General features: G+C 46.9%; 1 protein-coding gene across 1 annotated transcript in view; it reads left to right on the top strand.

Annotated features, from left to right (window-relative positions):
• The first annotated feature begins 24,091 nt into the window (after positions 1 to 24,091).
• COX10 (cytochrome c oxidase assembly factor heme A:farnesyltransferase COX10) overlaps positions 24,092 to 25,564 on the top strand; it is a 593,978-nt gene continuing 592,505 nt past the window's right edge. Inside the window, exon 1 of the mRNA XM_078650861.1 lies at positions 24,092 to 24,218. Within this exon, the coding sequence (XP_078506987.1) occupies positions 24,188 to 24,218 (31 nt within the window). The 5' untranslated portion in view covers positions 24,092 to 24,187. The remainder of the gene's footprint in view (positions 24,219 to 25,564) is intronic.

Below are 25,564 nucleotides of genomic sequence, written 5' to 3'. Positions count from 1 at the left end.
GGCGTGTCGTTAACATTTTGGGGTTTCGTATTAGGGACAGCACCCCGAGGGTGGAGACAGAGCAGACGGCTGAGGAGCTAGAGAGAGCGGTCGCATGGGCAAAGAGCTTAGCAGCGGTGATGGAAATTCTAGTCTAAGAGGGAAGGTGGTGAACTTCTTTGGAAGTCTCCACGGCTGACACCTTTGGTTAGGTTGGGCTGCTGTTGAGTAGGGATGTCATCTAGCATAGAGTAGGGACAGACTAATCTGAATTTATGTCTTTTCTCCTGATGAGTACCAGAACTCAAGTTATAGCTATCCTGTTTAGTTTGATGGTTCTGGAGTTGATTCTTGTCCTTTTTATTAGTCGTTTGAGACTTTTCCGTAGGATTATGTTTGTATTAGTACCTGTATATCTTCTGAACCTCTTGCTGAGGTGCCTGTATCTCCAGTTATTTTTGGTTATGTAATAAACCTTTTAAATTCAGTCTTTAGTCAGTGGTTCTTTGGGGAAAGTATTTTGGGTTTGAAGATTGAACTGTTTAGCTGTGATTAGATTACCTAAATTTATTCTATGACAGGTAAAAAGGTCCAGTCGACCTGTGACGGGATTCTGGAGAATGATAAGCAGACTCTAGAGGTGAAATCCCGCCTTTTCAGTGGTATGCTTAAGAAAGGGCGGGAATGTGCTTCCAGTGAGAGTTACCATACACCCATTCACTTACAAGATGAAATTACCAGCAGCAACAAATGTGTTCTGTCTGTCAGGACTGTGGCGACTTTTATACTTGAAAAGTGGGCAGGGGCCATGTCCTTTCATCCAGAGTCAACATGCAGCTATCGGCCCACAAGATGGACATTGGGACACTCCTCTTTAAAATCCAGGAGTGCAAGGTATGGCGCACAGCAGTCTTTCCAGACAGCTGGGACTTCTCAGACATTCTAACTCTATCCCTTGTGCGACTTTAATAGCTACAAAACGCCTATGCCAAAAACATTACACACATATATTTAACAGGCACTTTGCAGGCCTGGAGCGGCATCGCTGAAGACTTGAGGTTCTCAGCTTTCCAGCGATACCTATTTTTTTGGCACACTTCCCTGTTCAAGCGGAGAACGGGGTTGTTTTCAGCACGCTCCACGCTCACAGGCAAACCTATACTGGGTACCGGTCCTGCAACTGACGTCATGGGGTCATTGACGCAATTTTGTCAGTTTCAAGAATGCCACATCCGCCTGAGCAACAGTGGGAGAGTCTCACACTCCAATCCTGGGAGGGGGCAAGTGAACTGCTGTACTTGCTGCTCAGCCAGTCTGAGTGCGGTGTGGAATGTTGGAGCGTGATGATGCTGTGGAATGTTGGATGAGTGAGGTTGACAGTTGGTGAATGGGCTGAGCAGCCGGAAGGGCACTCCTGGTGGGGCTCTCTGTTCTTTTACTCTTGATCTTACTATTCTAAGAAATACTACTTAAGCTGCCCTGGAAGATGGATCTTTGTTTATTTACAACATGAACCTGCTACTCTGATGCCAGGCGCTTTGTCAAGACCTCCATGCCAATGGAGCTCAGTGTCAAGTAAATAGTTCCTAATGGGTTAATACAAACGCAATGACTCCCACCTGCTGCACCTCGATTTATTTATAACATTTATTAGTTTGAAATTTAGCCAAACCTATTTCTAGTAACCACCAACACAATAAACAGTTTAAATGTGCTAACATCACACTCTTATGCAATCAAAGCAGTGCAAAAGACCCTGTTAAGACATGCTACTGCTTTAAGTGCAATTAATAATAATGCACTTGAATAAGGGAGGATGGAACATCCTCTACAGTTTTGGCAAAGTACTGTGTTTGCAAAACTCTAAGTAAGGCCCTAAGGGTCAGATGTAATAATGAGTTTTCTTGTTGCAAACCTTACCATTCACAGAATGGCAAGGTTTGTGACTAGGAAATGTGGTTTTCTAATGTACTAAACCCATTTAGCGATTCAATGACATGTTACTGAATGGCTAAATGAATTTACAAATCCATATTTGGAACGGGTGTGTTTAGGGTGTCCCTTCCAAATAGCAATTCCTTATTGTATTCATGAATGTTTTGCGACTGAAATGCAGTCCCAAAACATGAATATTTTACCGACAAGTAAGAGGTAGTAACACATCCCCAAACAAGAAGGGGTCCCTAGTGACCCCTTCGATTTTATGAATAGTCCAAATATCATTTTTTGGAGTAGTCAGTCATCCATCGACCAGTGCTTGCTCTTAAAAAGCAGTTTTACAAACCTTTCTCTTTCTTTTTTCAAACACACCCCAATTTTCTTTAGGGAAAATGGGCTACACTAAAAAAAATGATTTAATTAAAAGCAATCACAGACATGGTGGTTTGCTGACCCCAGCAAGCCTCCATTCCTGTGGCAGTGAATCATAGTGGACCTACTTCATTAATATTCTTGAAGTAGGTCGAACTGTGACTGACTGCAATTCGGTATTTGGTGAACCAACTTACTAGTACATAGGTGGGTTCACAAAATACCTTTGAATTCGGTCAAAGTCGGTGTGCAGCTTGTGACCACTATTAGCTAATCTAATCTACGTACATCTGGTCTTAAATTCTCTATAACCCACATTATGTCATCTTCTCTGGCACTTCAAAACCAAATAGCTGGTGGAATAGCAAAAGTAACTTCAATCAGAGACATTATTCAAATTTCTAAACATGCCTCGAAAAAGCTTGCTGGCAAATGCTGCTCCAGGCACACAAATATAGTCTGAGAAATACCTGCATTTATTTGCCATGAGTAAGATGATAACTACTGTGGTATTAGTGCATGTTAAGAAAATATAATAAATAAATAGAGAATTCATATTATGCACAAACTTATTTCTAGAATGTCAAGGGAGAGTGCTAAACTTGCTTTAAATTAGCAGGTTTTCAACAACTGGGGAAGGGGTCACTCCCAGTATAGGAGGAGCCCATCCGACACAATCAAGGAAACCATTTATGTTGGCTTGCCACTTCCATCCTACCTGCCAGCCATAGACCCCCAAGACTGTGAATCATTCTTTTGTTTTAATGCTAAGGCACATTTACCATCCTAGGTCCATTCATAGTAAGAGCACGGAGTTGTCAATAGACATTAATCCCGGGAAAATTCATCTTTGTTGACGTATGGGGACATCTAAGATAATTCCCACCAAGAAACATTGATCTTTAATGAGCTTGGGATCCTTTAACTTAATTCATTGCAGTTAAGCTTTGGCTATAAATAAACATGATCCAACACAGCAATTTGTAGCACTTTTATAGGTTACTCTTTATTTTATAATATGCTTTTAGCTGTTATTTTTAAGTAATCTAATCCCTTGTTGTTTATTAATAGTTTGACTTTAAATTGTAGCATGTAGTACATTCTTTAGGTTGTTTGCAAAGTTTAGGAGCAATTTGGGTAACAGATTGCTCCATTCGTAGTTGTTGGTAGTTTTGCTCCATTCGTAGTTGTTGGTAGTTTTGCTCTTTGTGTAATGCTTTTAAAGATGTATGCAGTGTAGGTTGTGTTCTGCCTACCTAGTGTGGATTGGAAGGTATTGTGCCATCTTTCCACTGTGCTGTTTGTTTTGGCTTCCTGTGTCAAGGTGCTGTCATAGACATTCCACAATGATATTTGGAATTTGAGTTGGCATCTGTGTCTGGAGAGATACAGTCTGCCAACGCAAGTGTCTTCAAAATATTCCATTACGGGGCTTAGTTTGTTTTCGTTTTGTAGGTAGAATGGTCTTTCTATTAGTAAATTATAGTGGTTAGCTACCTCCATGACAGGGACTTTGACTATTGCTCTCATTTTTTTATTTCAAAAGCAAATTGGCTGTTTGTAGCATATTCTACATACTTTAGATTGTTGGAAGTGTCTCTACATGCTTTGATTGAAATGGTAGTACTTTTCTAGTATGGCAGTGTTGGGGTACATTTTTAATCTAGTTTGAATCATGGTTTGTTCAAAGTCTATGGTTATTTTTTGTGGGTAGTAGTAATTTGTTTTATGTTTTTTGTGGTTTAAGGTTTCGTAGAAAGTGCTGCTTTGTTTATTTCGTAGTAGAGAATATATATAAGGCATATCAGTAAATGGTTTGGGACACATTTTGAAGGTTCCATCCATCATCTAGTTTTGACAGTGGGTTATTTTTAGTGAGTTATCTTCTGTAGAGAATATTAGGATTCGTTTTTCATTGTAGGAATTCCCACATAAAAAGAAAGGTTCCTCATTATGGGTCTCATTACAATGGCGGTCGGACATCGTTTCGGCACAAGACCACCGACAAGGAGTAGGCGGTCCCGATAGCCCAATTATGATAAGACCGCTGTGTACCAGGTCGTCAAATGCTTTTTACTGTTGTGGCTTGTGCAGCGGCCCAGGTAAAGATCCACTGCACAAGCAGCAATAGTAAAAATCATTTTGAATACATCTATGCACCATGTGCCATGTGGTGCCTGGCACACGGTGCATGAATGTTTGGGGGGCACTACATTCGGCCACCTGGCTACATAGTGGAGGCCCACGGGGTATGGAGGCCCAGCTGGGGGCCCCAAAGTCCGTTTCTGTCAGCCTTTTCATGACGATGGTGCCGCAATGAAACCGCCATGAAAAGGCTGTGGAACACTGACATCCTAATCCCTATGGCGCTCCCTCCGCAGGCACTGCCTCCATTGTAGGGATTAGGTTCCGACTGGCTCCTTGAGCCTTTCTGAGGCGGCGGTCTTTCCCATAGCCCAAATTGATCTGACGGGGCTAATACTCTGGATGTCAGATGGAACGCCACCGAAAGCCTTTCAGTGGAGGTCCGCCCGACATCGTAATCGACCCTTGTCATTTTTAAATGTTCAGGTATTTCTATGCCTTTGTATTTTCTAGGGGCAGTAGGAGCATCACTGGTGGCTTTTTTAGTCTGTGCACTTACACTTTTAGAAAAGGGTATAGGTGGGAATTGGCCTTTATGTGTTATGGTACTTTAGGTAGTATATATTTTAGAATTTTGATTATTGGTTCCTGGGAGTTAGTACTTGCCTCTCTTATATCCTGCAATACCTCCTTTCTATTTCTGTCACATTTGGGGGGTGTTGTGGTCTCTCAAATTATTTGCAACATCATATTTTGTAGTGGCTTCTTGGTTGTAGGTGTAGCACATGTGACTTAGTAACTGCTATCCTTTCAGGGATATTATATATTTAGATATCTCTGATATTGTATCTGAAAGTAGTGTAATAGAATAAAAAAACACACAATTTTCTTCAGTTTATACATCTGTTCTTTACATATAACATTATGCAACTACTTCAATTTTTTATAGTTGCATGTATATTCTTTTTAGATGTTTCACTCTGTTTTGCATCTTTTCTGTTGGGGTGTTGTTATGTGGAGCAGGCATTTTCTTTTCTGTTTGAAGAAAAAAAGTATTAGACTCATTTAAAATGTTTATTTGTTGGTACTTTGTAGAGGATGAAGTCGTTAGCTTTATTCTTATACGCTATTGGGTGAGCTTCTATTTTTGAAGAATTTATACTTTGGTATATCTTATTGCTTGTTTGTGAAATGGGTTTTTTACTGGCAGGTTATCACTTTTCGCAGTCGTGTTTTTTTTTAGGATAACATATAAAGAGATAGAAGTTGTAGAGTGCTTTGTTAATTATTTGCTATTTTACATTTTACATTTTCTTTAAAAGTAAGTTTTAGTTTAAATATAAATTGTACCCACTTAGTTAGGCAGTTGTTGAGATGTATATCTTTCTTCTTTAATGGTCTGTTCAGAGATTCCGGCAGAGATTCCTCCTCCTGCAGCGTTTGTCTCTTTCGAAGTATGTAGCCTTTTTTATTGTTGATTTTATTGTCTGATTTTAATGGTTAAGGTTGTTTTCAGTTTGATTTTATTGGTTAGTTTAGGTTTAGTTGGACTTTTTTCTCATCAGTTATGTCGTTCTATGGTAAACGATAATTTTGGTTTTATTTATAATGTTTTATATGTAGGCTCACATTACGATGCAGGTCGGACGAGCATCCAACCGATATTGTTTTGAGATCGGGATCGCAACAAGTAGGCGGCAGACCTGACCTCTAAATTACAATCCACAGGGAGTATGGATGTTTCAGGGGCACCACAGGTGCCTCCTAGGCCCCATAGCAGAGGCCCAGGGGGAGGGGGGCCCTGCTAGGGGCCACCAAAGTCCCTTTCCGCCAGCCTTTCAATAGCAGTTGGGCCGCCATGGTAAGGCTGTCGGAAAGGGATATCATAATCCCTACGTCGGTCGCCAGTGGGTAGTTGTAGTTTGACCTTGTTTCTATTCAAAAAGCATTTTTTCTTTTACCAATATCTTTGGTGCCGTTTGACGAATCTTCGCGAAAGTTTCAAAACTAATGGCCCACTCACTTTGATGCTGTCTTGAACATTTTGGGGTGATCTGTCAAGGGGGGGCTGAGAAAATGGGGGCCACCAAAATGTTTTTTTCCATGTTAATTTCCATTGGAAACTGTTGACGCAGCTACAGCCCGAACTGCTGAATGGAATTACACCAAATTTGGCAGAAAGGTAGCTATTGGTCCAGAGTGCACTCTTTTTGTTAAATGGTGTAAATCCATTTAGTAGTTCCTGAGAAATGTAACCATTTCTCAGATATACAAATTGAGATACAGAGGATCTGCAAACCCTCCCTATCTCCTTGGTAGTTTGGCACGAGCAGTCAGGCTTATTATAGAGGCAGTGTGTAAAGCAAGTGCAAATAATCAACAGTAATACAGTGTAAGCACTACAAAATGACACCACACCAGTTTAGAAAAATATCCAATATTTGTATGTAATCAAGACAAGACCAACAAGCATTGGAAATGCAATAGGTCTCGCAATAGAATAGTTAGACTTTTTTCTTTTTGCAAATGGAAGAGTGGCGTTGCGTGGATGAGTGGCGTTGCGTGGATGAGTGGCGTTGCGTGGATGAGTGGCGTTGCGTGGATGAGTGGCGTTGCGTGGATGAGTGGCGTTGCGTGGATGAGTGGCGTTGCGTGGATGAGTGGCGTGTGTGAGTGGCGTTGCGTGTGTGTGTGGCGTAGCGTGTGTGAGTGGCGTAGCGTGTGTGAGTGGCGTAGCGTGTGTGAGTGGCGTAGCGTGTGTGAGTGGCGTAGCGTGTGTGAGTGGCGTTGCGTGTGTGAGTGGCGTTGCGTGTGTGAGTGGCGTTGCGTGTGTGAGTGGCGTTGCGTGGATGAGTGGGGTTGGAATGCAATAAGTATAGCATTAGAAAAGTTGTAGTTATTGGTGAGGGTGAGGGTGATTGAGGGTAAGGGGGTGAGGGTGATTGAGGGTAAGGGGGTGAGGGGTTTAGGGTGAGTGAGGGTGAGGTGTTGAGTGGGGGTGAGTGAGGGTGAGTGAGTGTGAGGGAGGGTGAGTGAGGGAGAGGTGTTGAGGGTGGGTGAGGGGTTGAGGGTGAGAGGGTGAGTGAGGGTGAGGAGTTGAGTGTGAGTGAGGGTGAGGGTGATTGAGTGTGAGGTGTTGAGGGAGGGTGAGGGTGAGTGAGGGTGAGGGTGAGGTGTTGAGGGTGAGTGAGGGTGAGGAGTTGAGGGTGAGGGTTAGTGAGTGTGAGGGGTTGAGTGTGAGTGTGAGTGAGGGTGAGTGAGGGTGAGGGGTTGAGGGGTTGAGGGTGAGTGAGGGTGAGGGTGAGGCTGAGAGGTTGAGGGTAAGTGAGGGTGAGTGATGGTGAGGCAGAGGGGGTGAGGGTAAGTGAGGGTGAGTGAGAGTGAGGGTGAGTGAGGGGTTGAGGGTGAACGGTTGAGGGTGAGTGAGGGTGAGGGTGAAGTGTTGAGGGTGAGTGAGGGTGAGGGGTTGAGAGTGAGTGAGGGTGAGGCGTTGAGGGTAAGTGAGGGTGAGTGAGAGTGAGGGTGAGTGAGGGGTTGAGGGTGAACGGTTGAGGGTGAGTGAGGGTGAGGTGTTGAGTGGGGGTGAGTGAGGGTGAGTGAGTGTGAGGGAGGGTGAGTGAGGGAGAGGTGTTGAGGGTGGGTGAGGGGTTGAGGGTGAGAGGGTGAGTGAGGGTGAGGAGTTGAGTGTGAGTGAGGGTGAGGGTGATTGAGTGTGAGGTGTTGAGGGAGGGTGAGGGTGAGTGAGGGTGAGGGTGAGGTGTTGAGGGTGAGTGAGGGTGAGGAGTTGAGGGTGAGGGTTAGTGAGTGTGAGGGGTTGAGTGTGAGTGAGGGTGAGGGTGAGTGAGGGTGAGGGGTTGAGGCTGAGTGAGGGTGAGGGTGAGGCTGAGAGGTTGAGGGTAAGTGAGGGTGAGTGATGGTGAGGGTGAGTGAGGGGTTGAGGGTGAACGGTTGAGGGTGAGTGAGGGTGAGGGTGAAGTGTTGAGGGTGAGTGAGGGTGAGGGGTTGAGAGTGAGTGAGGGTGAGGCGTTGAGGGTAAGTGAGGGTGAGTGAGAGTGAGGGTGAGTGAGGGGTTGAGGGTGAACGGTTGAGGGTGAGTGAGGGTGAGGGTGAAGTGTTGAGGGTGAGTGAGGGTGAGGGATTGAGAGTGAGTGAGGGTGAGGCGTTGAGGGTGAGTGAGGGTGAGGGTGAGGGTGAGTGTGGGTGAGGGTGAGTGAGGGTGGATGAGGGTGAGTGAGGGTGAGTGAGGGTGAGTGAGGGTGAGGGGTTGAGGGTGAGTGAGGGTGAAGGGTTGAGAGTGATTGAGGATGAGGATTTGAGGGTGAGTGGGGGGTTGAGGCTGAGTGAGGGTGAGTGAGGTTGAGGGGTTGAGGGTGAGTGAGGGTGAGGGTGAGGCTGAGCGGTTGAGGGTAAGTGAGGGTGAGTGATGGTGAGGCAGAGGGCAGAGGACAAATGTATTGTACTGTTGGAAAAAAGAAACAATAAATCGCTACTGGAGGCTTGTAGGTGCAGTTCTGCATGTTAGTCATATCTTTTGTGGTGGGTGCAGTCTGTGTGCTGAACTACAGTACGCGGGGTGGGGAGAAATAAATCGATGCTGCTTTAGATGCACTCTAGGTGTTGAAACGGATGATACTACAAACTCTTTTTCGGGCAGAGTCGACGTCTGGTGAAGCAGCGTCGCTGCAGAGCTTTTGATTACCTCTTGGCGCTCTTATGGAAGACTGGGAAGTACTACAAATTCCTGACCAGTGGCACAACTGTCTCTAAAACTGTCACGCAGTGAACGACTATGCTGGTTCCCACAGCCAATCGCAAACCCACACTTTGACTCCGCGTATACTGACCCAATGAGCAAAAAACAATTCTGTCCCTAGTTGTAGTTACACAGCCTCTCTACAGTGACCTCGTTTTGCCACAACCAATAAATTGTTTCCTTATACCTTACTATGGCACCTCTACTTCTGGCTTCTGCTGCCGAGTAGTGGGGGCGGGTCAGGGGGTGTAATGTGAGTCCGGGGACGCAGCAGTGTTGGAAGGCACAGAGCGCGTCCGATACAAAGAAAGTGAAAGTACGGTATGCCGCGCTGTTATAAAGTATGAAATCAATGTTTGTAAGTTCTTTTTGGTGATGTGCACATAAGAAAACAAGAGTGCGGCCAACACTTTACATATTTAGCATGGTGTGCACGCTATTATTAAAGTAAAAGCAGGCCTGACCCGCTGTCAACGTTTAAAAACAAACAAAAGAAAAGCACGTCCGCCATTATCTCATCTGAGGCGGCTGCTTAAATAAAACCAGACCTAACAAAAAAAAAAGTACTGGCACAGACGACAGAACACGGTTGGGACGGGTAGAGTAGAGAGGGTAGTGTACTGTTAGTGTGGGTGGGCTAGGAGCCAGGTATCCAGAGGGAGACAACGGGTTATGATTGGATGCAGCGGCAGAGCCTTGGGTGCAAGGAAGGTAAGAGGCTGGAACAGCAAAGCCGAGTGGGTGGAGGGAGTAAAGTGATTGAAACTATGAACGCAAAGCCTAGCGCATGTGTCTGTGTGAATGTGCACGGTGGGGGGTTCAGGGTTTCAGGCATCAGAGCCGGGTATGCACAGATATACAGTGCAAGGCTACAGAGCAGGCTGGTGGAGCCGATAAGACGTGTGGCGCTGGGGAAGCGGGAGCGGTGAGCGGGCTCTGTGCTGTTTTTAAACAAGCCCGTCAGAGGTCCGTGAACTCTGCTGCTTCCGTCTTTTTTCTGTTGCACAATAAACACTGACGCGCGAGAAGCAAGGGGCGAGTCTGAGGCGGCTGCTTAAATAAAACCAGACCTAACAAAAAAAAAAGTACTGGCACAGACGACAGAACACGGTTGGGACGGGTAGAGTAGAGAGGGTAGTGTACTGTTAGTGTGGGTGGGCTAGGAGCCAGGTATCCAGAGGGAGACAACGGGTTATGATTGGATGCAGCGGCAGAGCCTTGGGTGCAAGGAAGGTAAGAGGCTGGAACAGCAAAGCCGAGTGGGTGGAGGGAGTAAAGTGATTGAAACTATGAACGCAAAGCCTAGCGCATGTGTCTGTGTGAATGTGCACGGTGGGGGGTTCAGGGTTTCAGGCATCAGAGCCGGGTATGCACAGATATACAGTGCAAGGCTACAGAGCAGGCTGGTGGAGCCGATAAGACGTGTGGCGCTGGGGAAGCGGGAGCGGTGAGCGGGCTCTGTGCTGTTTTTAAACAAGCCCGTCAGAGGTCCGTGAACTCTGCTGCTTCCGTCTTTTTTCTGTTGCACAATAAACACTGACGCGCGAGAAGCAAGGGGCGAGTCTGAGGCGGCTGCTTAAATAAAACCAGACCTAACAAAAAAAAAAGTACTGGCACAGACGACAGAACACGGTTGGGACGGGTAGAGTAGAGAGGGTAGTGTACTGTTAGTGTGGGTGGGCTAGGAGCCAGGTATCCAGAGGGAGACAACGGGTTATGATTGGATGCAGCGGCAGAGCCTTGGGTGCAAGGAAGGTAAGAGGCTGGAACAGCAAAGCCGAGTGGGTGGAGGGAGTAAAGTGATTGAAACTATGAACGCAAAGCCTAGCGCATGTGTCTGTGTGAATGTGCACGGTGGGGGGTTCAGGGTTTCAGGCATCAGAGCCGGGTATGCACAGATATACAGTGCAAGGCTACAGAGCAGGCTGGTGGAGCCGATAAGACGTGTGGCGCTGGGGAAGCGGGAGCGGTGAGCGGGCTCTGTGCTGTTTTTAAACAAGCCCGTCAGAGGTCCGTGAACTCTGCTGCTTCCGTCTTTTTTCTGTTGCACAATAAACACTGACGTGCGAGAAGCAAGGGGCGAGGGGGGAGGAGAAGTCTGGGCAGGCAGGATGACTCAGGGGAGGGGGCGGAGCGGGGCAGAGCGGCATGTGGGTGTGAAGAAGCCGGGCCTTTGAAGTGAAGCTAAGCTTCACTTCAAAGTTGTCGGAGGAATGCGGGCGGCTGTGCACGCGCTTTTAAGCTCAATGCACATGCGCATTGAGCTTAAAAGTCACGGGCACTGCAAGGAATCGCCACGATTCCTTGCTTCTTAGTTAAAGCTTGTTTAAGCCGCAATAGGCTCGCAAGCTCGATGCGCATGCGCATCGACAGGCGAGACCTAAAAACGATAAAAATCCACAATACAGTACCTAGAAATCTTCAGTTATCACAATATGCTTGAAAAACAGTTCCTTGATGTCGATAGCTCCATCCGGGGCTATCATGGCATCATGAACAAACAAATCCAAACAGTTCTGCCTGACTGCGGTGTCGTGGGTCAATTACAGTATCGGGGAGACCCGCAAACAGTATCTTTAGAGATGCAGGGCGTCGGCTACCTCTCGTTGAGCTTCCGAAAGCATAACGTCCTCAGGTGTCGGTTCCGGAGGTCGGTGCAGGAGTCGTCGGGCCCTCGAAGTCACACGCGTTGCAGATCGAACTCCTCTTTGTTGAAGTCAGGAGCGCAGGCGTTGGCAGATGTCGGGTGCTGCGGTGCACAGTGCAGTGGTGTGGCGTTCGGTGCCATCAGTTTACGGTGCAAGCAGCAGCTCGGTGGTGGCATCAGGTGGAGTCATTGGTGAGACCAGGGTAGCGGTGCGAGGTGAATGCGGTGCTCGTCGCGAGGCTGGTAGGTCGCAGTCCAAGCATCGGTTTCATCGTTGCTGAAGCGCTGACGTCAGCTGACGAACTGGAGTCAATAGTGCCGGCGTCTGTAGGCCAAGGCCACGGTGCGGGATGAGGGCGGTGCATTGTGTAACTTTACGAGTGGTGCCCTTGAACCACGGTGCAAGCAGCGGCATAGATTTTGGCGTTGATTGGCATTGTTGGGGATACCAAGGCATCATCATGAAGCGAGGCGGTGCGAGTGTGGTGCCTACAGGTCGCGGTGCGAGCAGCGGCTCGGTGGCGGCATTAGCAGGTGGCGTCGGTGAGACCAGGGTGACGGTGCGGCGTTGGGGTGGTGCCTTCTGCGGTGTCGTCAAGACACAAAGTCTGCAGCGTTGTCGTCGATGTCGTTGGGTTGCTTTTTCTTCTGTTGCAGCACAAAACACACAGTTCCCAGTGATGAGGGCAGAAGAGCTTGAAGTCTTTGCTGTTCCTTCTTGAACAGGGGGCAAGCTCTACCTCAAGCCCTTGAAGAAACTCACAAAAGTAGATTGCAGGAAGTTCTGTCCAGTCCTTTCACTGCCCAAGACAGAAGCAGCCACTGCAGGTCAACACAGCAAAGCACACAGCAAAGTGGTAGTTCCTCCTCACAGCTTCTCCAGTTCTTTATCTTGGCAGTCTTCTTGGTCCAAAAGAGTTCTAAAGTTCAGGGGTCTGGGCCCCAATATTTATATCCCAAAATCCTTTGATCTCTTAGGCAGAGAGTGTCTGTGCCCAGCCAAAACCAGTTCTGCCTTCTCTGGTGTGGCTTCCTGAGAGGAGGTGGAGACGGCATTGTCAAAGGCAGACCAGGCCTATTCAAGTGCAAGGAAATCTCCTCTCCCTACTCTAAATGCAGCCCAGGTCTATTCAGACCTTTCCTGACCCACCTAGACTATCCAGAGCCATCCTGCTCCCCAGTCCCTGTCATCCAAAACCCTGACAGTCAATCCACAAACCCAGCAGAGGCACACTGGATGGTTAGGCAAGAGAATACCTACTTTCTAAAAGTGGTATTTTCAAACACCGAATGTAAAAATCACCTTCACAAAAAGATGCATCTTTAGATTCCGAGTTCAGGCATACTAAACTTCATCTTCCTGCCTAGTTTGTTGAAATTGGCAATGTATATACACATAAGCGGCGTTCATTTGTGTTCACTGTACCTCTTGTCGTAAGCAGAACGGATATTGCAAAACACTGACTATGTTATCCCGCCAGCATAGACCCATGCGCACATATATACAACAGCTATTTTAGGTGCCATGGTCTCCCTGTTCGCGATCGATCATCAGCGCCCTTCCCTGACCCTGCAAGCATCCCCCATGCACCCTGACCGCCCCCGCTCTCACATGCACAAGTCATGAATCCTCCCCTACCGCATGACTCTGTCTCTGGGAATCACACCCCGCGCCTGACCAACACCTCCTTTTCTTCCATGAATACCCCTCCTTTGATGACCCCTTCCTCTGAGCCTGATTGTCTGCACGGACCGCTGGTCATCCCTCAGCCTGAGGATACAGTTTATTGCCCACTACTGTATGCACTCGCCCCTCTTCAAAGGGAGCTACTATTGATCATGACCTCCCCACCCCCTGAGATTCGATCAGGCGCACACATTCCAAAGGAATCAGCAGAACACTCAGCTGCGTGACAGCCCCCTCCTATTGTATGGAGGATAAGGGCCCCTACTGTAGCCACGTGTTGGAATATCTTCATACTTCACAATGTCTTGATTGTAATGAAGGATGTTTTTGTGCCATAAACATGTGTATAAAAGACGAAGCCTCAGAGAAACTTGTTAGAGCACCTCCTGAAGACACTATCAGAGTGTCCGAAATGACAGGCTCTCCTCATGAGAAATAAAACTCTGTTCTTGTTTTCCTGCCTCCAGCGCCCGTCTCTTTATTTGGTAATTGTTCAAGATGGGAACTCAGAGGCGTCCTGCGCCAGCAGCCTGGGCATCAGGTGCATTATGGGCTGACTTTTCCACAATTGGCGTCCCAACGCGGGGTCCATCAGCGACATAAGGTCCGGTAAGAGAGGTCCAGACGATGGGGTGAACATCTAAATGATTGGAGTATACCTGCCTTGAGAGGGCCCTCGTCCAGCTGCCGATTGAATGAACTTCACCGATTCCGAACGGACCTCTCTCAAGTGACCTATTGTCCTGACTGGAATCCCACAGGAATGCTGCGGTAAAAACATGGAGAAAGAGAACGATCGGGCGCTGGAGAAAGGAAGGCGAAGAATTGCCCACACGGTCCGGTCCGGGTAAGGTTAAGTAGGACGTCTTTACGTCTAATTGGTAGGATGGCTTTATCCATCTGATTGATTGATTGATTATTGATATTGGAAACGGTATTTAGATACTGGTATTGTTCATTGATTGGTTCATTTAGCCTTGGGTGCTACTTGAAGTATTGGTTCTCTTGGAGACATTCTCTGTTTGCAAACAGCAACAGATAGGAACGTCTCTCTCTCTTTGCAAATAGTGAAGGATAGGTAAAGCGGACTTTTGTCCCCCATTGTAATCCGTCATACCTATTTTTCTCCCCCATTGATTGATTGTTTGATCGAACATTGAATTGTTCGAAGTTGGTTCTCTTAAGGATCTTCTCTGCCTACAAACGGGGAAGAATAGGAATATTCTCTCTCCCTTTGCAGATAGTGAAGGGTAGGTAACGCAGGCTTTTGCCCCCGTTGTAACCCGTCGTGCCTATTTCGTTCCTCATTGATTGATTGGTTGTCCGAACATTGACTGTTTGGAATTTGTTCTTTTTGGAGGTATTCTCTGTTTGCAAATAACATAGAAAAGAAATACTCTGTCTAGTCTTTGCAAGTAGTGAAGGGTAGGGAATGCGGACCTTTGTCCCCCGTTGTAATCTGTCATGCCTATCTACTCCCCACTGATTGATAAACCAGTTCCACCCGGACCATTTACTAGAGGTAGGTCATCTGGCCCGACCAGAGAGCACCCCTAGTGAAAAGGACATATGCAATAATAACGAAGTGATCACTGTATCCTGTTAACAGAAACTTTAGCATGAAACAAACTAGAAAGAAAGGAATAGGAAAACGAAATCAGTAGGCCACTGATGAAATTTTTATTAAATAACGAATAAGGAAACGATAACAATACTTAATGATAAAACATATGATTGTCCTAGAAACAAGAAACGTTAGAAATAAGCCCGTAATAAGAAACATGAAAATGATAAGAGAAGCCAAGCTTGACATTGCGACGGCCACGAGGCAACGAGGCTTCATCGCCCCTCACTGCTCCAAACATGTCTGTCCCACCGCCTGCCACGCCCCAATAACGGCAACCTGGGAAAGATACAAGTCAGCAGACATCCGCCCCCATTCTGGAAACTCCCAAAGTGCAACAGGTTTGCGGCTACGCCCAGCCGGAAGACGAGATCTTCAACACATGTAGGGCGGGTCCTGCTGCCAGCCGTCGGCCGGAGGTCATCGCATGAGGTGGGCCTGAGGAGAGGCCGGGGCCGACGGGATCAGGCCGCGGTGGCGGCTGCGACAACACTGGAGAGTTGGAGGGGGGAATGTCCATGCCTCCGACCCCCCCTCTCTCAGACAGCCTGGGCCGGCTTCCATAAGAGGCCTGGGGGTGGAGAGGCCACTACGCGAATAGCCCGAAGGCGGCACCACGCGCCAAGGTCTGTTCCCGGGATGAACCACGGGACCCGTTCCTGGGGCCGTGGCGAAGAGCGTCCGGCCGCCATCAACCGGAGGCCCGGCCCGAAACGTACTGGGCGCCCCTTCTTCAATAATGGCTACGACAACCTGGGGGGGGGGGGATGTCTTGCCTATGCCTCCGACCCCCCCCTCTCTCATCGCCTGGTCCGGCCATCATGTATATTAGCGCCGAGGAAAACGGCGTGGGGTGCGCTGGGAGGGAGAGACGGCGCGAACGGGCCTCTCCCACCTCCCCAGGTGGAGGCCCCCAGCAGCAACCCCAACGCTCCACTCACCCGACATGGGTTCGCCCACTCGTAAAATGGCGGACGATCCTGCTGGAGCGGGCCCGGGGTGAAGAGATGGCCCGGCTGCTTGTTGATTAAGAAACGAGTCCCACCATCATAAAAAAGTTCTCCTCGACCTTGAAGATTCTATAGGAGCCGCGGGAGTCCCCGACCCCCGCAGACACCCCCGATGGGGAATGACTGCCATGATTGACCACGGAACGATGAAAATGTGGCCACAAAACGTCGTCGCTCCCATGCTGTCTCCAGCCTCAGTTTGAATGACTAGAATCCTGCAGACTACAGTTCGGATCAGTTCCGGTGAAAACCTAGTATGACCCGGTAGGAAAATTGTTGCCTCCCTCCCCCTTTGACTGATGGTTCAGACCACCGATCCTTTCTTTTGCCCTTTAACGGAACTTTTGGACTACCGAAAGAGACTCTGGGCCAACCACGAGTTAGCGGAGATTTAGACTATGCCTGGATCTGCCTGACTGCACCCAAAATGGCGCCGATGCAAATGAAACTTTCAACTCCTTGTTGTACTCCGATTGTTCAGCCCTGGTGTCATGAGATATGTATGCAGTTTAAAAAAAACAACAAAAAAAAAAACACATGGATTGATATAGGACGTGTACTGATTATATGTTCGGACAGTAACTTGATATGGGATGTGTACTGTCAATTCGGACAATGAATTGATATGGGATGGGTACTGGTTATATGTTCGGACAATGAATTGATATAGGATGGGTACTGATTATGTGTTCAGACAGTGAATTGACATCAGATGGGTACTGATTGAACATTCGGACAATGAATTGTTGTTAAGTTTTGGCGCCTCATGATTATTGCAAGTTCGAATTTCAACACTTATGATACTCGCTCACACTGAATTCTCGACATGATTTTATTGCACTTGTCGCACTTTTTATTATAAAATAAACAACCCCCGACTCCATTAGGTTTTTCACTAATAAAGTATCCCCACATCTACAGTTCCAGCCTGCTCCGTGGCCGGCCCACGGGGTTGTAGGCCCGTATTTGTGTACCGACATTCTTATTAAAGATTTTTGGAAAAAGCAAACGTAGTTGTCACGCGTAGATTGATAAGTTTCGAATAAATGATCACTATTTCCGATATAACTAAAATACAGGTGAAATGACTCAGCTCGATTAGTTAAGGGTTAAAAGGTATAATATATAGAGATATTGCAGATATGAAGGGTCCCAGTTTTAGTTGTGTATTTTTCCCTTTTTGTACAGCCAAAAGCAACCGCTAAAGATCCTGGTATTTAGCCTATACTTTATATGCTACCTGTATAAGAAAAGTCACACTAACGGTCCACCTGGGCTTGAACGCCCAGTTGGCAGGGACTGCATCCCGCGGAGATAGGCCGAGTATGCAGTAAGTAAAAGCCTTTCTGGGTTTATGCGCGCTAATGTGTCTATCAATGTAGCCCCTGCCCCCTTCTTTTTCCCTCTCTCTGCAGGTCACATCGGAATGTCGATTAATGTACGAAAATGGTGATCTAGCGGACGAAGAGACGGGAAAGAGGGTTTGATTATGGTACCTAACCGCGACAAGCAAACCATGACTATTTTTTTCTCCCTGAACTTAGCGCTTGGGAGGACAGCCTGAAGCGGAAACTACAAAATATGACTTCGCTTGGTACCCCGAATAATGCAACCAAAAATGACGTACAATAATGAATACATTCCTACGTTTAACTAAATAGGGAAAGTTTAAGGAATATTCCGAGGTAAGGTTTACACAAGTATCCTCCGCCGGGAGGACTAGGAATATTGCCAATATTTAAAAACCTACTACCTCCTTTTTCGCATCCTCATAGACATGTAACTCAAAGCTGCCCCATTGTTCTCCAACTGACACCAACTGTTGTTTCAGCCTGGAAACACATTTGCTAAAATGACTCAAAAATCCCACCGTGAGCATTAGCCCGACCAGGTTAGTTCATGACCAATTGGCAGAGGTGTAAGTGTGTGCAACCACAACCTCCAGTGAAGGCAGCCGACAATACAAAGAAAAAAAAAGTAAAGAGAGCTTAGGATGCTGAGAATGCGCAGCGTACAGGAAGAGATCATTTTGGCCAATAACTGTTCTATGTTTTGTCTTGGATTTTTGTATATAATACATGTACTGTCTCCCCCGTCTGAGTTTGTGTACGTGATGTATAGATCTACGTCATCCCTCTGCCTGTGTTTCCGTATTGCTTAACCCCCGCTGTTCTGTGTTGTGTGCGCACTGAATGGACCATTATTGTACACGCTTCTCTCTCTCTCTCTCTCTCTCTCCCACTCTCTCTCTCTCTCTCTCTCTCTCCACGTCATACGTGTACCAAATGGTTCGTTTAGAGTGCGGGCGACTCTCTCTCTCTCTCTCTGAGGGTCCCCCTGTCCCCCCCCCCTTGTGCAAGAACGTTGTGCCCCACCGGCACGAACCTAATTGGGTCTCTTCGAACACAAAGGTGTTCGGCAAAATTGACAGGAACTAAAACGATTGTAACTTGCCATATTACTACCTCTCCTTTCTGCAAAACGATAGAACCCGAGTTGGTAATGAAAGAAAGGACAGGTCAGACGACTGATGTCCCCTAATCTGGCCTTTTTATAGGGGGACTATAACGTCAATGGTCTTCTGTTTTTCAGTTTGTCAGAAATGCGATCCCCAATGCCCAGATTGTCCCACCCCTCTGCACTTAAGTGCGGATGTCCAAAGCGTCCTCGCTTCTCCCGATTGACCCCGGCTCCATATCAGCTATCCCCGAAGCACAATTAATAACCTTGATTAACCGTCACTCCCCAAGAAAAGCATGTTTGGTCTTTGCCCCCCCCCCCACATGACGATAACACCTCCTGCTTGCGAGAGTTAGCCGACCCCGAAGGGAGATGTAAGATCGTTAGTACTTGGGTTAAGGACTCGATTTTGAGTTTGATAGAATACACTGTCGATGGGAATCCGACTTCTCTCCGCGTACGTCATGAATGAACGCCAGATAGAAAGTACGAATTCAGTGGAAATGTCCTCCTACATACTCCATAAGTGGTGACTACTGACTGTGACCGATGAACTTATTCCCTACCTACTTAGGGTTGGGGACGGAATTGAGATGTATAAATGTCTTCTCCTGCCAGTTTTTCTAAAAACTTGTTTTGTACCCATTCAAAGATACAATCACCGGAGGAGAGGAGCTGGACGTGACGCACAGCCTGGCCACAGATCATGAAGCACATGTGACCGCAACCAAAGGTGGAGCCGCAGAGCAACGAGACGCGGGACGAGGCACAACTCTCAAACTCGGCAGATGAAGGAATGAAGGGCTGCCTTGAAGCCCTCGACTTGCTGACCCACTCGTGCCTGAAGTCCCCGTCCCCTTTTGAGTCCGACTGATGGGCCTGCCTGCTCGTTGTCCTTTGCTCCCTTGGTCCCTTGGTGTGTTCAAAGATCTGGCCCCACTCCGCCCTCTCTTCCCTCGATTATTCAACAAACTCACCCTTTTTCACATAAGTTTTGACTATAGAATAAGGTTTTGCCACGGTAGAAGAAAGACACGCAGGTGCCCAGCATAAGGCACCCCTAAGAAGATCAGTTAGGAAACAGGACTGTGATCTAACAGCAGAGGACTGATCGCACCCTGCAACGCGTAAGGATGATTCCGAGCTGGACTTATAGCTCCACCGCCGGTGCTCAAAAGCGCCAACGAAAAGAAAACGGACTACCAGAGTCTACCAGTGGTGGCTCATCGTTGAAAAGACATTTTCACTAAGACCCCCCCTTCCTGAACTTTCTACCCACCCCTTGACTAGTTGCTTACATCAAACTGAATTCCTCCCTCAACTATTTTTTTATTATTGCTTTCAAAAATGTTTCATCGGTCACTTAAGTCCAAAAGTCTCATATAGCACTTTTTACTGTATGTTGATGTCACTGAAGAGAAAGTCAGAACCTGAGTCTATAATGTGTCGGAACGTTTTTCCTGATTGCCCCCGACTAAAGTGTTATGTCGATCTCTAGACTTGTATGAATAACCCAACAAATGTAAATTCATACGTACCACATTTCGCCAATCGTTGTGACTACATATGGTTATACTCAATCTGCTAGCATTGACGAACGTTATTTCATTGGCCACACATGGCTATATGTACACTCCGTCAGTTAGGGTAAACACAAAAGAACTAGCGTATGTTAAAAAGCGGCGACTGTTGAAATTGGCAATGTATATACACATAAGCGGCGTTCATTTGTGTTCACTGTACCTCTTGTCGTAAGCAGAACGGATATTGCAAAACACTGACTGTGTTATCCCGCCAGCATAGACCCATGCGCACATATATACAACAGCCATTTTAGGTGCCATGGTCTCCCTGTTCGCGATCGATCATCAGCGCCCTTCCCTGACCCTGCAAGCATCCCCAATGCACCCTGACCGCCCCCGCTCTCACATGCACAAGTCAAGAACCCTCCCCTCCCGCATGACTCTGTCTCTGGGAATCACACCCCGCGCCTGACCAACACCTCCTTTTCTTCCATGAATACCCCTCCTTTGATGACCCCTTCCTCTGAGCCTGATTGTCTGCACGGACCGCTGGTCATCCCTCAGCCTGAGGATACAGTTTATTACCCACTACTGTATGCACTCGCCCCTCTTCAAAGGGAGCTACTATTGATCATGACCTCCCCACCCCCTGAGATTCGATCAGGCGCACACATTCCAAAGGAATCAGCAGAACACTCAGCTGCGTGACAGCCCCCTCCTATTGTATGGAGGATAAGGGCCCCTACTGTAGCCACGTGTTGGAATATCTTCATACTTCACAATGTCTTGATTGTAATGAAGGATGTTTTTGTGCCATAAACATGTGTATAAAAGACGAAGCCTCAGAGAAACTTGTTAGAGCACCTCCTGAAGACACTATGAGAGTGTCCGAAATGACAGGCTCTCCTCATGAGAAATAAAACTCTGTTCTTGTTTTCCTGCCTCCAGCGCCCGTCTCTTTATTTGGTAATTGTTCAAGATGGGAACTCAGAGGCGTCCTGCGCCAGCAGCCTGGGCATCAGGTGCATTATGGGCTGACTTTTCCACAAGTTCCCAGGGCCAATTATATTCATAAGATGTTATAAACAAACTCCCCATTCTGTCCTATGGGGAACATATAGCCTTGCAATAGTAAAAAACTAAATTAGCAGTAATTCACTACCAGGACATGCCACACACACACACCAGAGCATGTCCTACCTTTCACATTCACTGCATCCTGCCCACAGGGGTACCTTGGGCCTACCTTAGGGGTGACTCACATGTAAGAAAAAGGAAGGTTAGGGCCTGGTAAGTGGGTGCACTTGCCAAGTCGACATGGCAGTACCAGACTTCACACAGGCTCTGCAATGACAGGCCGGATTTACATTTACGGGCTGTTTGGGTGGGTGGCACAATCCAGTGCTGCAGCCCACCAACAGCATTTGATTTACGAGCCCTGGCACACACAATGCACTTTACTAGGGACTGACACATACATTAAACAGGCCAATCATGGAAACACCAATCCACAACACATTTTACCACAGGAGCACTTGCACTTTACCACTGATCAGCAGTGAGAAAAGTGCACAGAAACACTAAGCCAGCACAAACAGAGTAAAAACCGGGAGGCCAGAAAGCAAAAACTCAGGGGAAAGACGCCAAAAAATGCCAAGTCTAACATGTTGTGACTCAGCTGATATTGAAAGCGCCATGTGTGCAAGCTGGCAGCGCGTCGCCTGTGTCATGCACTGCACGCGCTGTGCTCCCACTGTGAGGTAAGGCAGTGCTGGTAGGCTGACAATTCACTCAACTGCACTAGTGCTGCGAATGTATCAAGATTCATTATTGTGATCATTCCCCGGCGGCACGCTCTGGCTGACAGCCTGATGCCATGATCCAATGACTAGACTACCGGGCACAGTCAGGTTGATTGCTACAGGCCTACGCCGCAGGGACGTCACATCCTGCTGCCAGAGCAGGGAGTTTTGAGGAATGTGAATCTCCAGGCTGGCCGGTTTGTGGGTGGCGCCGCAAATTGAATGATGGCACTGCTCAAAACGCTGTTGAAGGCATCTCGCACCGACCTGGGCTGGTGCCGTGCCTGTAACTCAACTGTTAATTTACCCCCCACCGAAATGATTGCATCCGACTTTGGTCACTTCTAAATATTAAACCAATTACAGCCGCATTCAGACGTCAGCTGCCCAGCTACCAAGCTACTTGGAGTGTCAGAGGGCCTGTACCCGCTAACCATGCAACCACGTGCCCAACTTAGACTTCACCTATCAAACGACATACGTACTTTCATTGAAATTTCTCAGTGTCCCCCAAACTACTGTGCCAGGGTGGTCACAGTGGCTTTTTCATGAGAACTCCAGGGCGAAGGAGGTTTCAGGCATGGCCAAATTTAGTTGACGCTATTCAGCCAGTATTCCAAACACACTGGGACTTTTCTCCCAGGGTGTGCTTTCTTTTGAAGATTTTTATATGGCGTGAACTCAAACCGATGGTATTGGAGCACTTTACATACGCTACAGTTACATTACAAGGACACATATATTTTTTTGTTGGGCATGTGGAAATTTACTGATTTGCCCAGAATCACAGGATTTTGAACCAGTGTCGCCGAGACTCGAATCTTGTTCCCAGTGCCAAAGTCAGCAGCCATTGATCATTTTTCCATGAACAGCACCACCAGGTTCTACATTATGGATGCAGGAAAACCACAGCAGATTTGGTTTGCCTTTTATGTAATGCCATGCCAAATTGCAGCAGCTGACGCCCTACAACCCTCCTTAGGCTTCTATGACGGTGGACTGTATATTCAGAATCGAACACACAGAGGTACCCAACCTCTGAATGAGGAAAGGCGAGACTGGGTGGGGGTGGGCAGTGCTGAGAGGTAGACAGATTATAATAGTCATTTATTTTATTTATGCGTTTTTATATAGCACGGACTTTACCCGAAGGCGTCAGAGCGCTTCACAAAAGGAACAGAAAATTACAAATGGACAAATTACAAAAGCACACGATAAGTTACATGAGGTTACCTGCCACCTCTAAATGACGACTTTCTGCTGTTTGGAGTCCTCCTGTTATTGCACCATAGGCAAGCAATCACCAGTCAGCTCCATTGAGCTCCTTACATTTCACTTCAGGTTACAAGAGCACTAGGTTAGTGCCTTTCCATTTCTGGTACTTTGCAGTAGTTAACCCGTCTTAGAGTTTCTCGTTGTTCAGGTGGATGTAATTGCTGATAATTATATGTTTACCTTGTTTTAATTGCTTGATTTTGCTCGCGAGAAGGTATCACAGTAGTTGAAATGTTACTCATTACACTGAAATAATGAAAAAGTCACACATAGCAATCTGGAAACTCGGCAGCTATGATTAGGGTGACCAGGTGTCCCCGTTTTGCCAGGACGGTCCCTGTTTTTAACCAGCTGTCCCAGCAAATTTCAAGAAATGTAGCTCATGTCCCGGTTTTTAGAGAGGGTCGACTGAAAACGGTGGGAGGTGTTTTTTATGTTTTACATAGCAGGGATAGATAGCAATTGTTTCAAGAAAGCAATTTGATTAACAGGCAAGCTATTGGCTTTAAAAATTGCATTTTATGTATGTTCTTAATGCCTGTTCTGTAATTCTCTGCTGAGGAGCGCTCTCATCGCTTAAAGTAAAATTGTAGTCCTTCTTCTATTTTTGTGAAATGTCCCGGTTTTTGGCTTTAAAATTCTGGTCACCCTAGCTATGATATATTCCCATTTAAAGTTGGTGCTTTAAATGGAAATAATCGGCGAACGTGCTTCAAGCAGCTCAGCTTTTACCCAACTGTTTTGGTCTGTCATAGCGACCTATGACTTTTCTTCGGTCTATTCGTGCTACTGTACTAATGACCTCTGGCTGCACCGCCTTGCTTGAGAGTTCACCTCGGCGTGCTGTTGCTTCGGTCTGTTTGTGCGAGGCACGTCTGAGACATGGCTAGATGATGCATGGCGAACATAGGCTCTTGAGGCAGGTAGAGTTAATCAAACACCGAAAATTCTTCCGGCCGGAACTTCAAGATGGCAGCGCCCATCAGATGAAGGAGAACATAGACTGAAAGACGAGGCTGCAACTTTGAGGCTATGCAGATGAGCGGGGGTCGCATAGCTGCAGGTACTGTGGAAGCAATGCAACCGGGGGACCCTTGCTAATGGAAGGGTGGAGAGCTGAGGGTCTAGGAGCTCGTTATTCCTTTTGCAAAACCTTCTTTTGGAGACACCCCTGAAAAGACCTCCACCTCGTGAATAAAGCATCTTCTCACTACTTCCTGCCAAGTCTGCGGTGTGTGTGTGTGTGTGTGTGTGTGTGTGGGGAGGGGGCGTTTCTATTTATCCCATTCGTGTCTTCTTATCGTATACGTTAATTGATTTAGTGGTTTCTCTAACATGCTGATGACTTTCCAGGAAAAACGTATTGTTGCTTCTGTGCAGAGCAAATCTAGTCAGTTCGCCGGTCTAAGCCTTTTACGGGAAAGAGAGAGCTGCGTCTTAGAGAACACTGCTCTTGGGTTTTACTGTCAGTCTGCGATATTTCCATACCAAGGGAGAGTGGTCAAGTGGAGGGTATAGAACATACATCAACGTTTTGTATAATGGATTTGTTCAGCCCTTATTGTCCCTGAAGATGAGATGTTGAAAAATGTGCGACAGACCCCTTTGTGTGGGAGAAAAAGGCTAACCAGAAGGTGGAAGAAGATTGGCTCAGAGGACGCGAATTTATGGAATAATTGAGTGTGAGGGGTGTTTTATGAGATCCATTAAATTCACACAGAAAGCCGAGTCTAACTTGGCCCTAAGAGCTAAAGTACGAGTCGAGCTATTACAACATTTGGAATGTAAATAACGTATCAAGTGTAATGTAAAATTTTCCTAGAAACTCTTTCAAATGTAATAAAAAGGTAATTTCTACAAAATTTGAGTTTCAAAACTGGATCTGTGGAACCATGTGACTGGCTGGCTGCAACATGGCGAAAGAAGTTCGGACTGCCATTACCGAAGGGGGTCGGGGGTGAGGGACCAAGTCTCTGACTTCTTGAAAAACAACTGAAAGTGTGGATTAAGGAGGCAGTTTGAGTACACTGTTACCCTCCTCTCGCTTCATTGGGGGGTCTTGAGGTAATCACAAAGGCATTCCCTGTAATAAAATAGCAAAACACTAACAATTTGCATTGGGGTTTGCCTGGGCTTGTATGCCCCGCCATATGCAAATTCTGACTGGGCCATAAACCTGTCACAAACTTTGTGGACCAGGAACAGTGAACTTTCGCAAACTTCATGGACCTACGCTTGGTCTTCCCTGTGTTCAGTGGATGTTAACCCAGGTTTTCAAAACCAAGTATGGTCAAACACAGATCACAGCCTGATTGATGGAGGCTCGTGAAACCTATGAAGGGATCTGTGAATCTGGAAAAAAAAGACATAAAATAGAGCCGGTGGGGTTAAACTGTAATGGAGGTTGGT

The sequence above is a fragment of the Lissotriton helveticus genome, chromosome 7, assembly GCF_964261635.1.
Source record: "Lissotriton helveticus chromosome 7, aLisHel1.1, whole genome shotgun sequence".
NCBI classification, from domain to species: Eukaryota; Metazoa; Chordata; class Amphibia; order Caudata; family Salamandridae; genus Lissotriton; species Lissotriton helveticus.
Note: the sequence above shows the minus strand (reverse complement) of the source record. Positions and strands in the feature narration are given on the sequence as shown.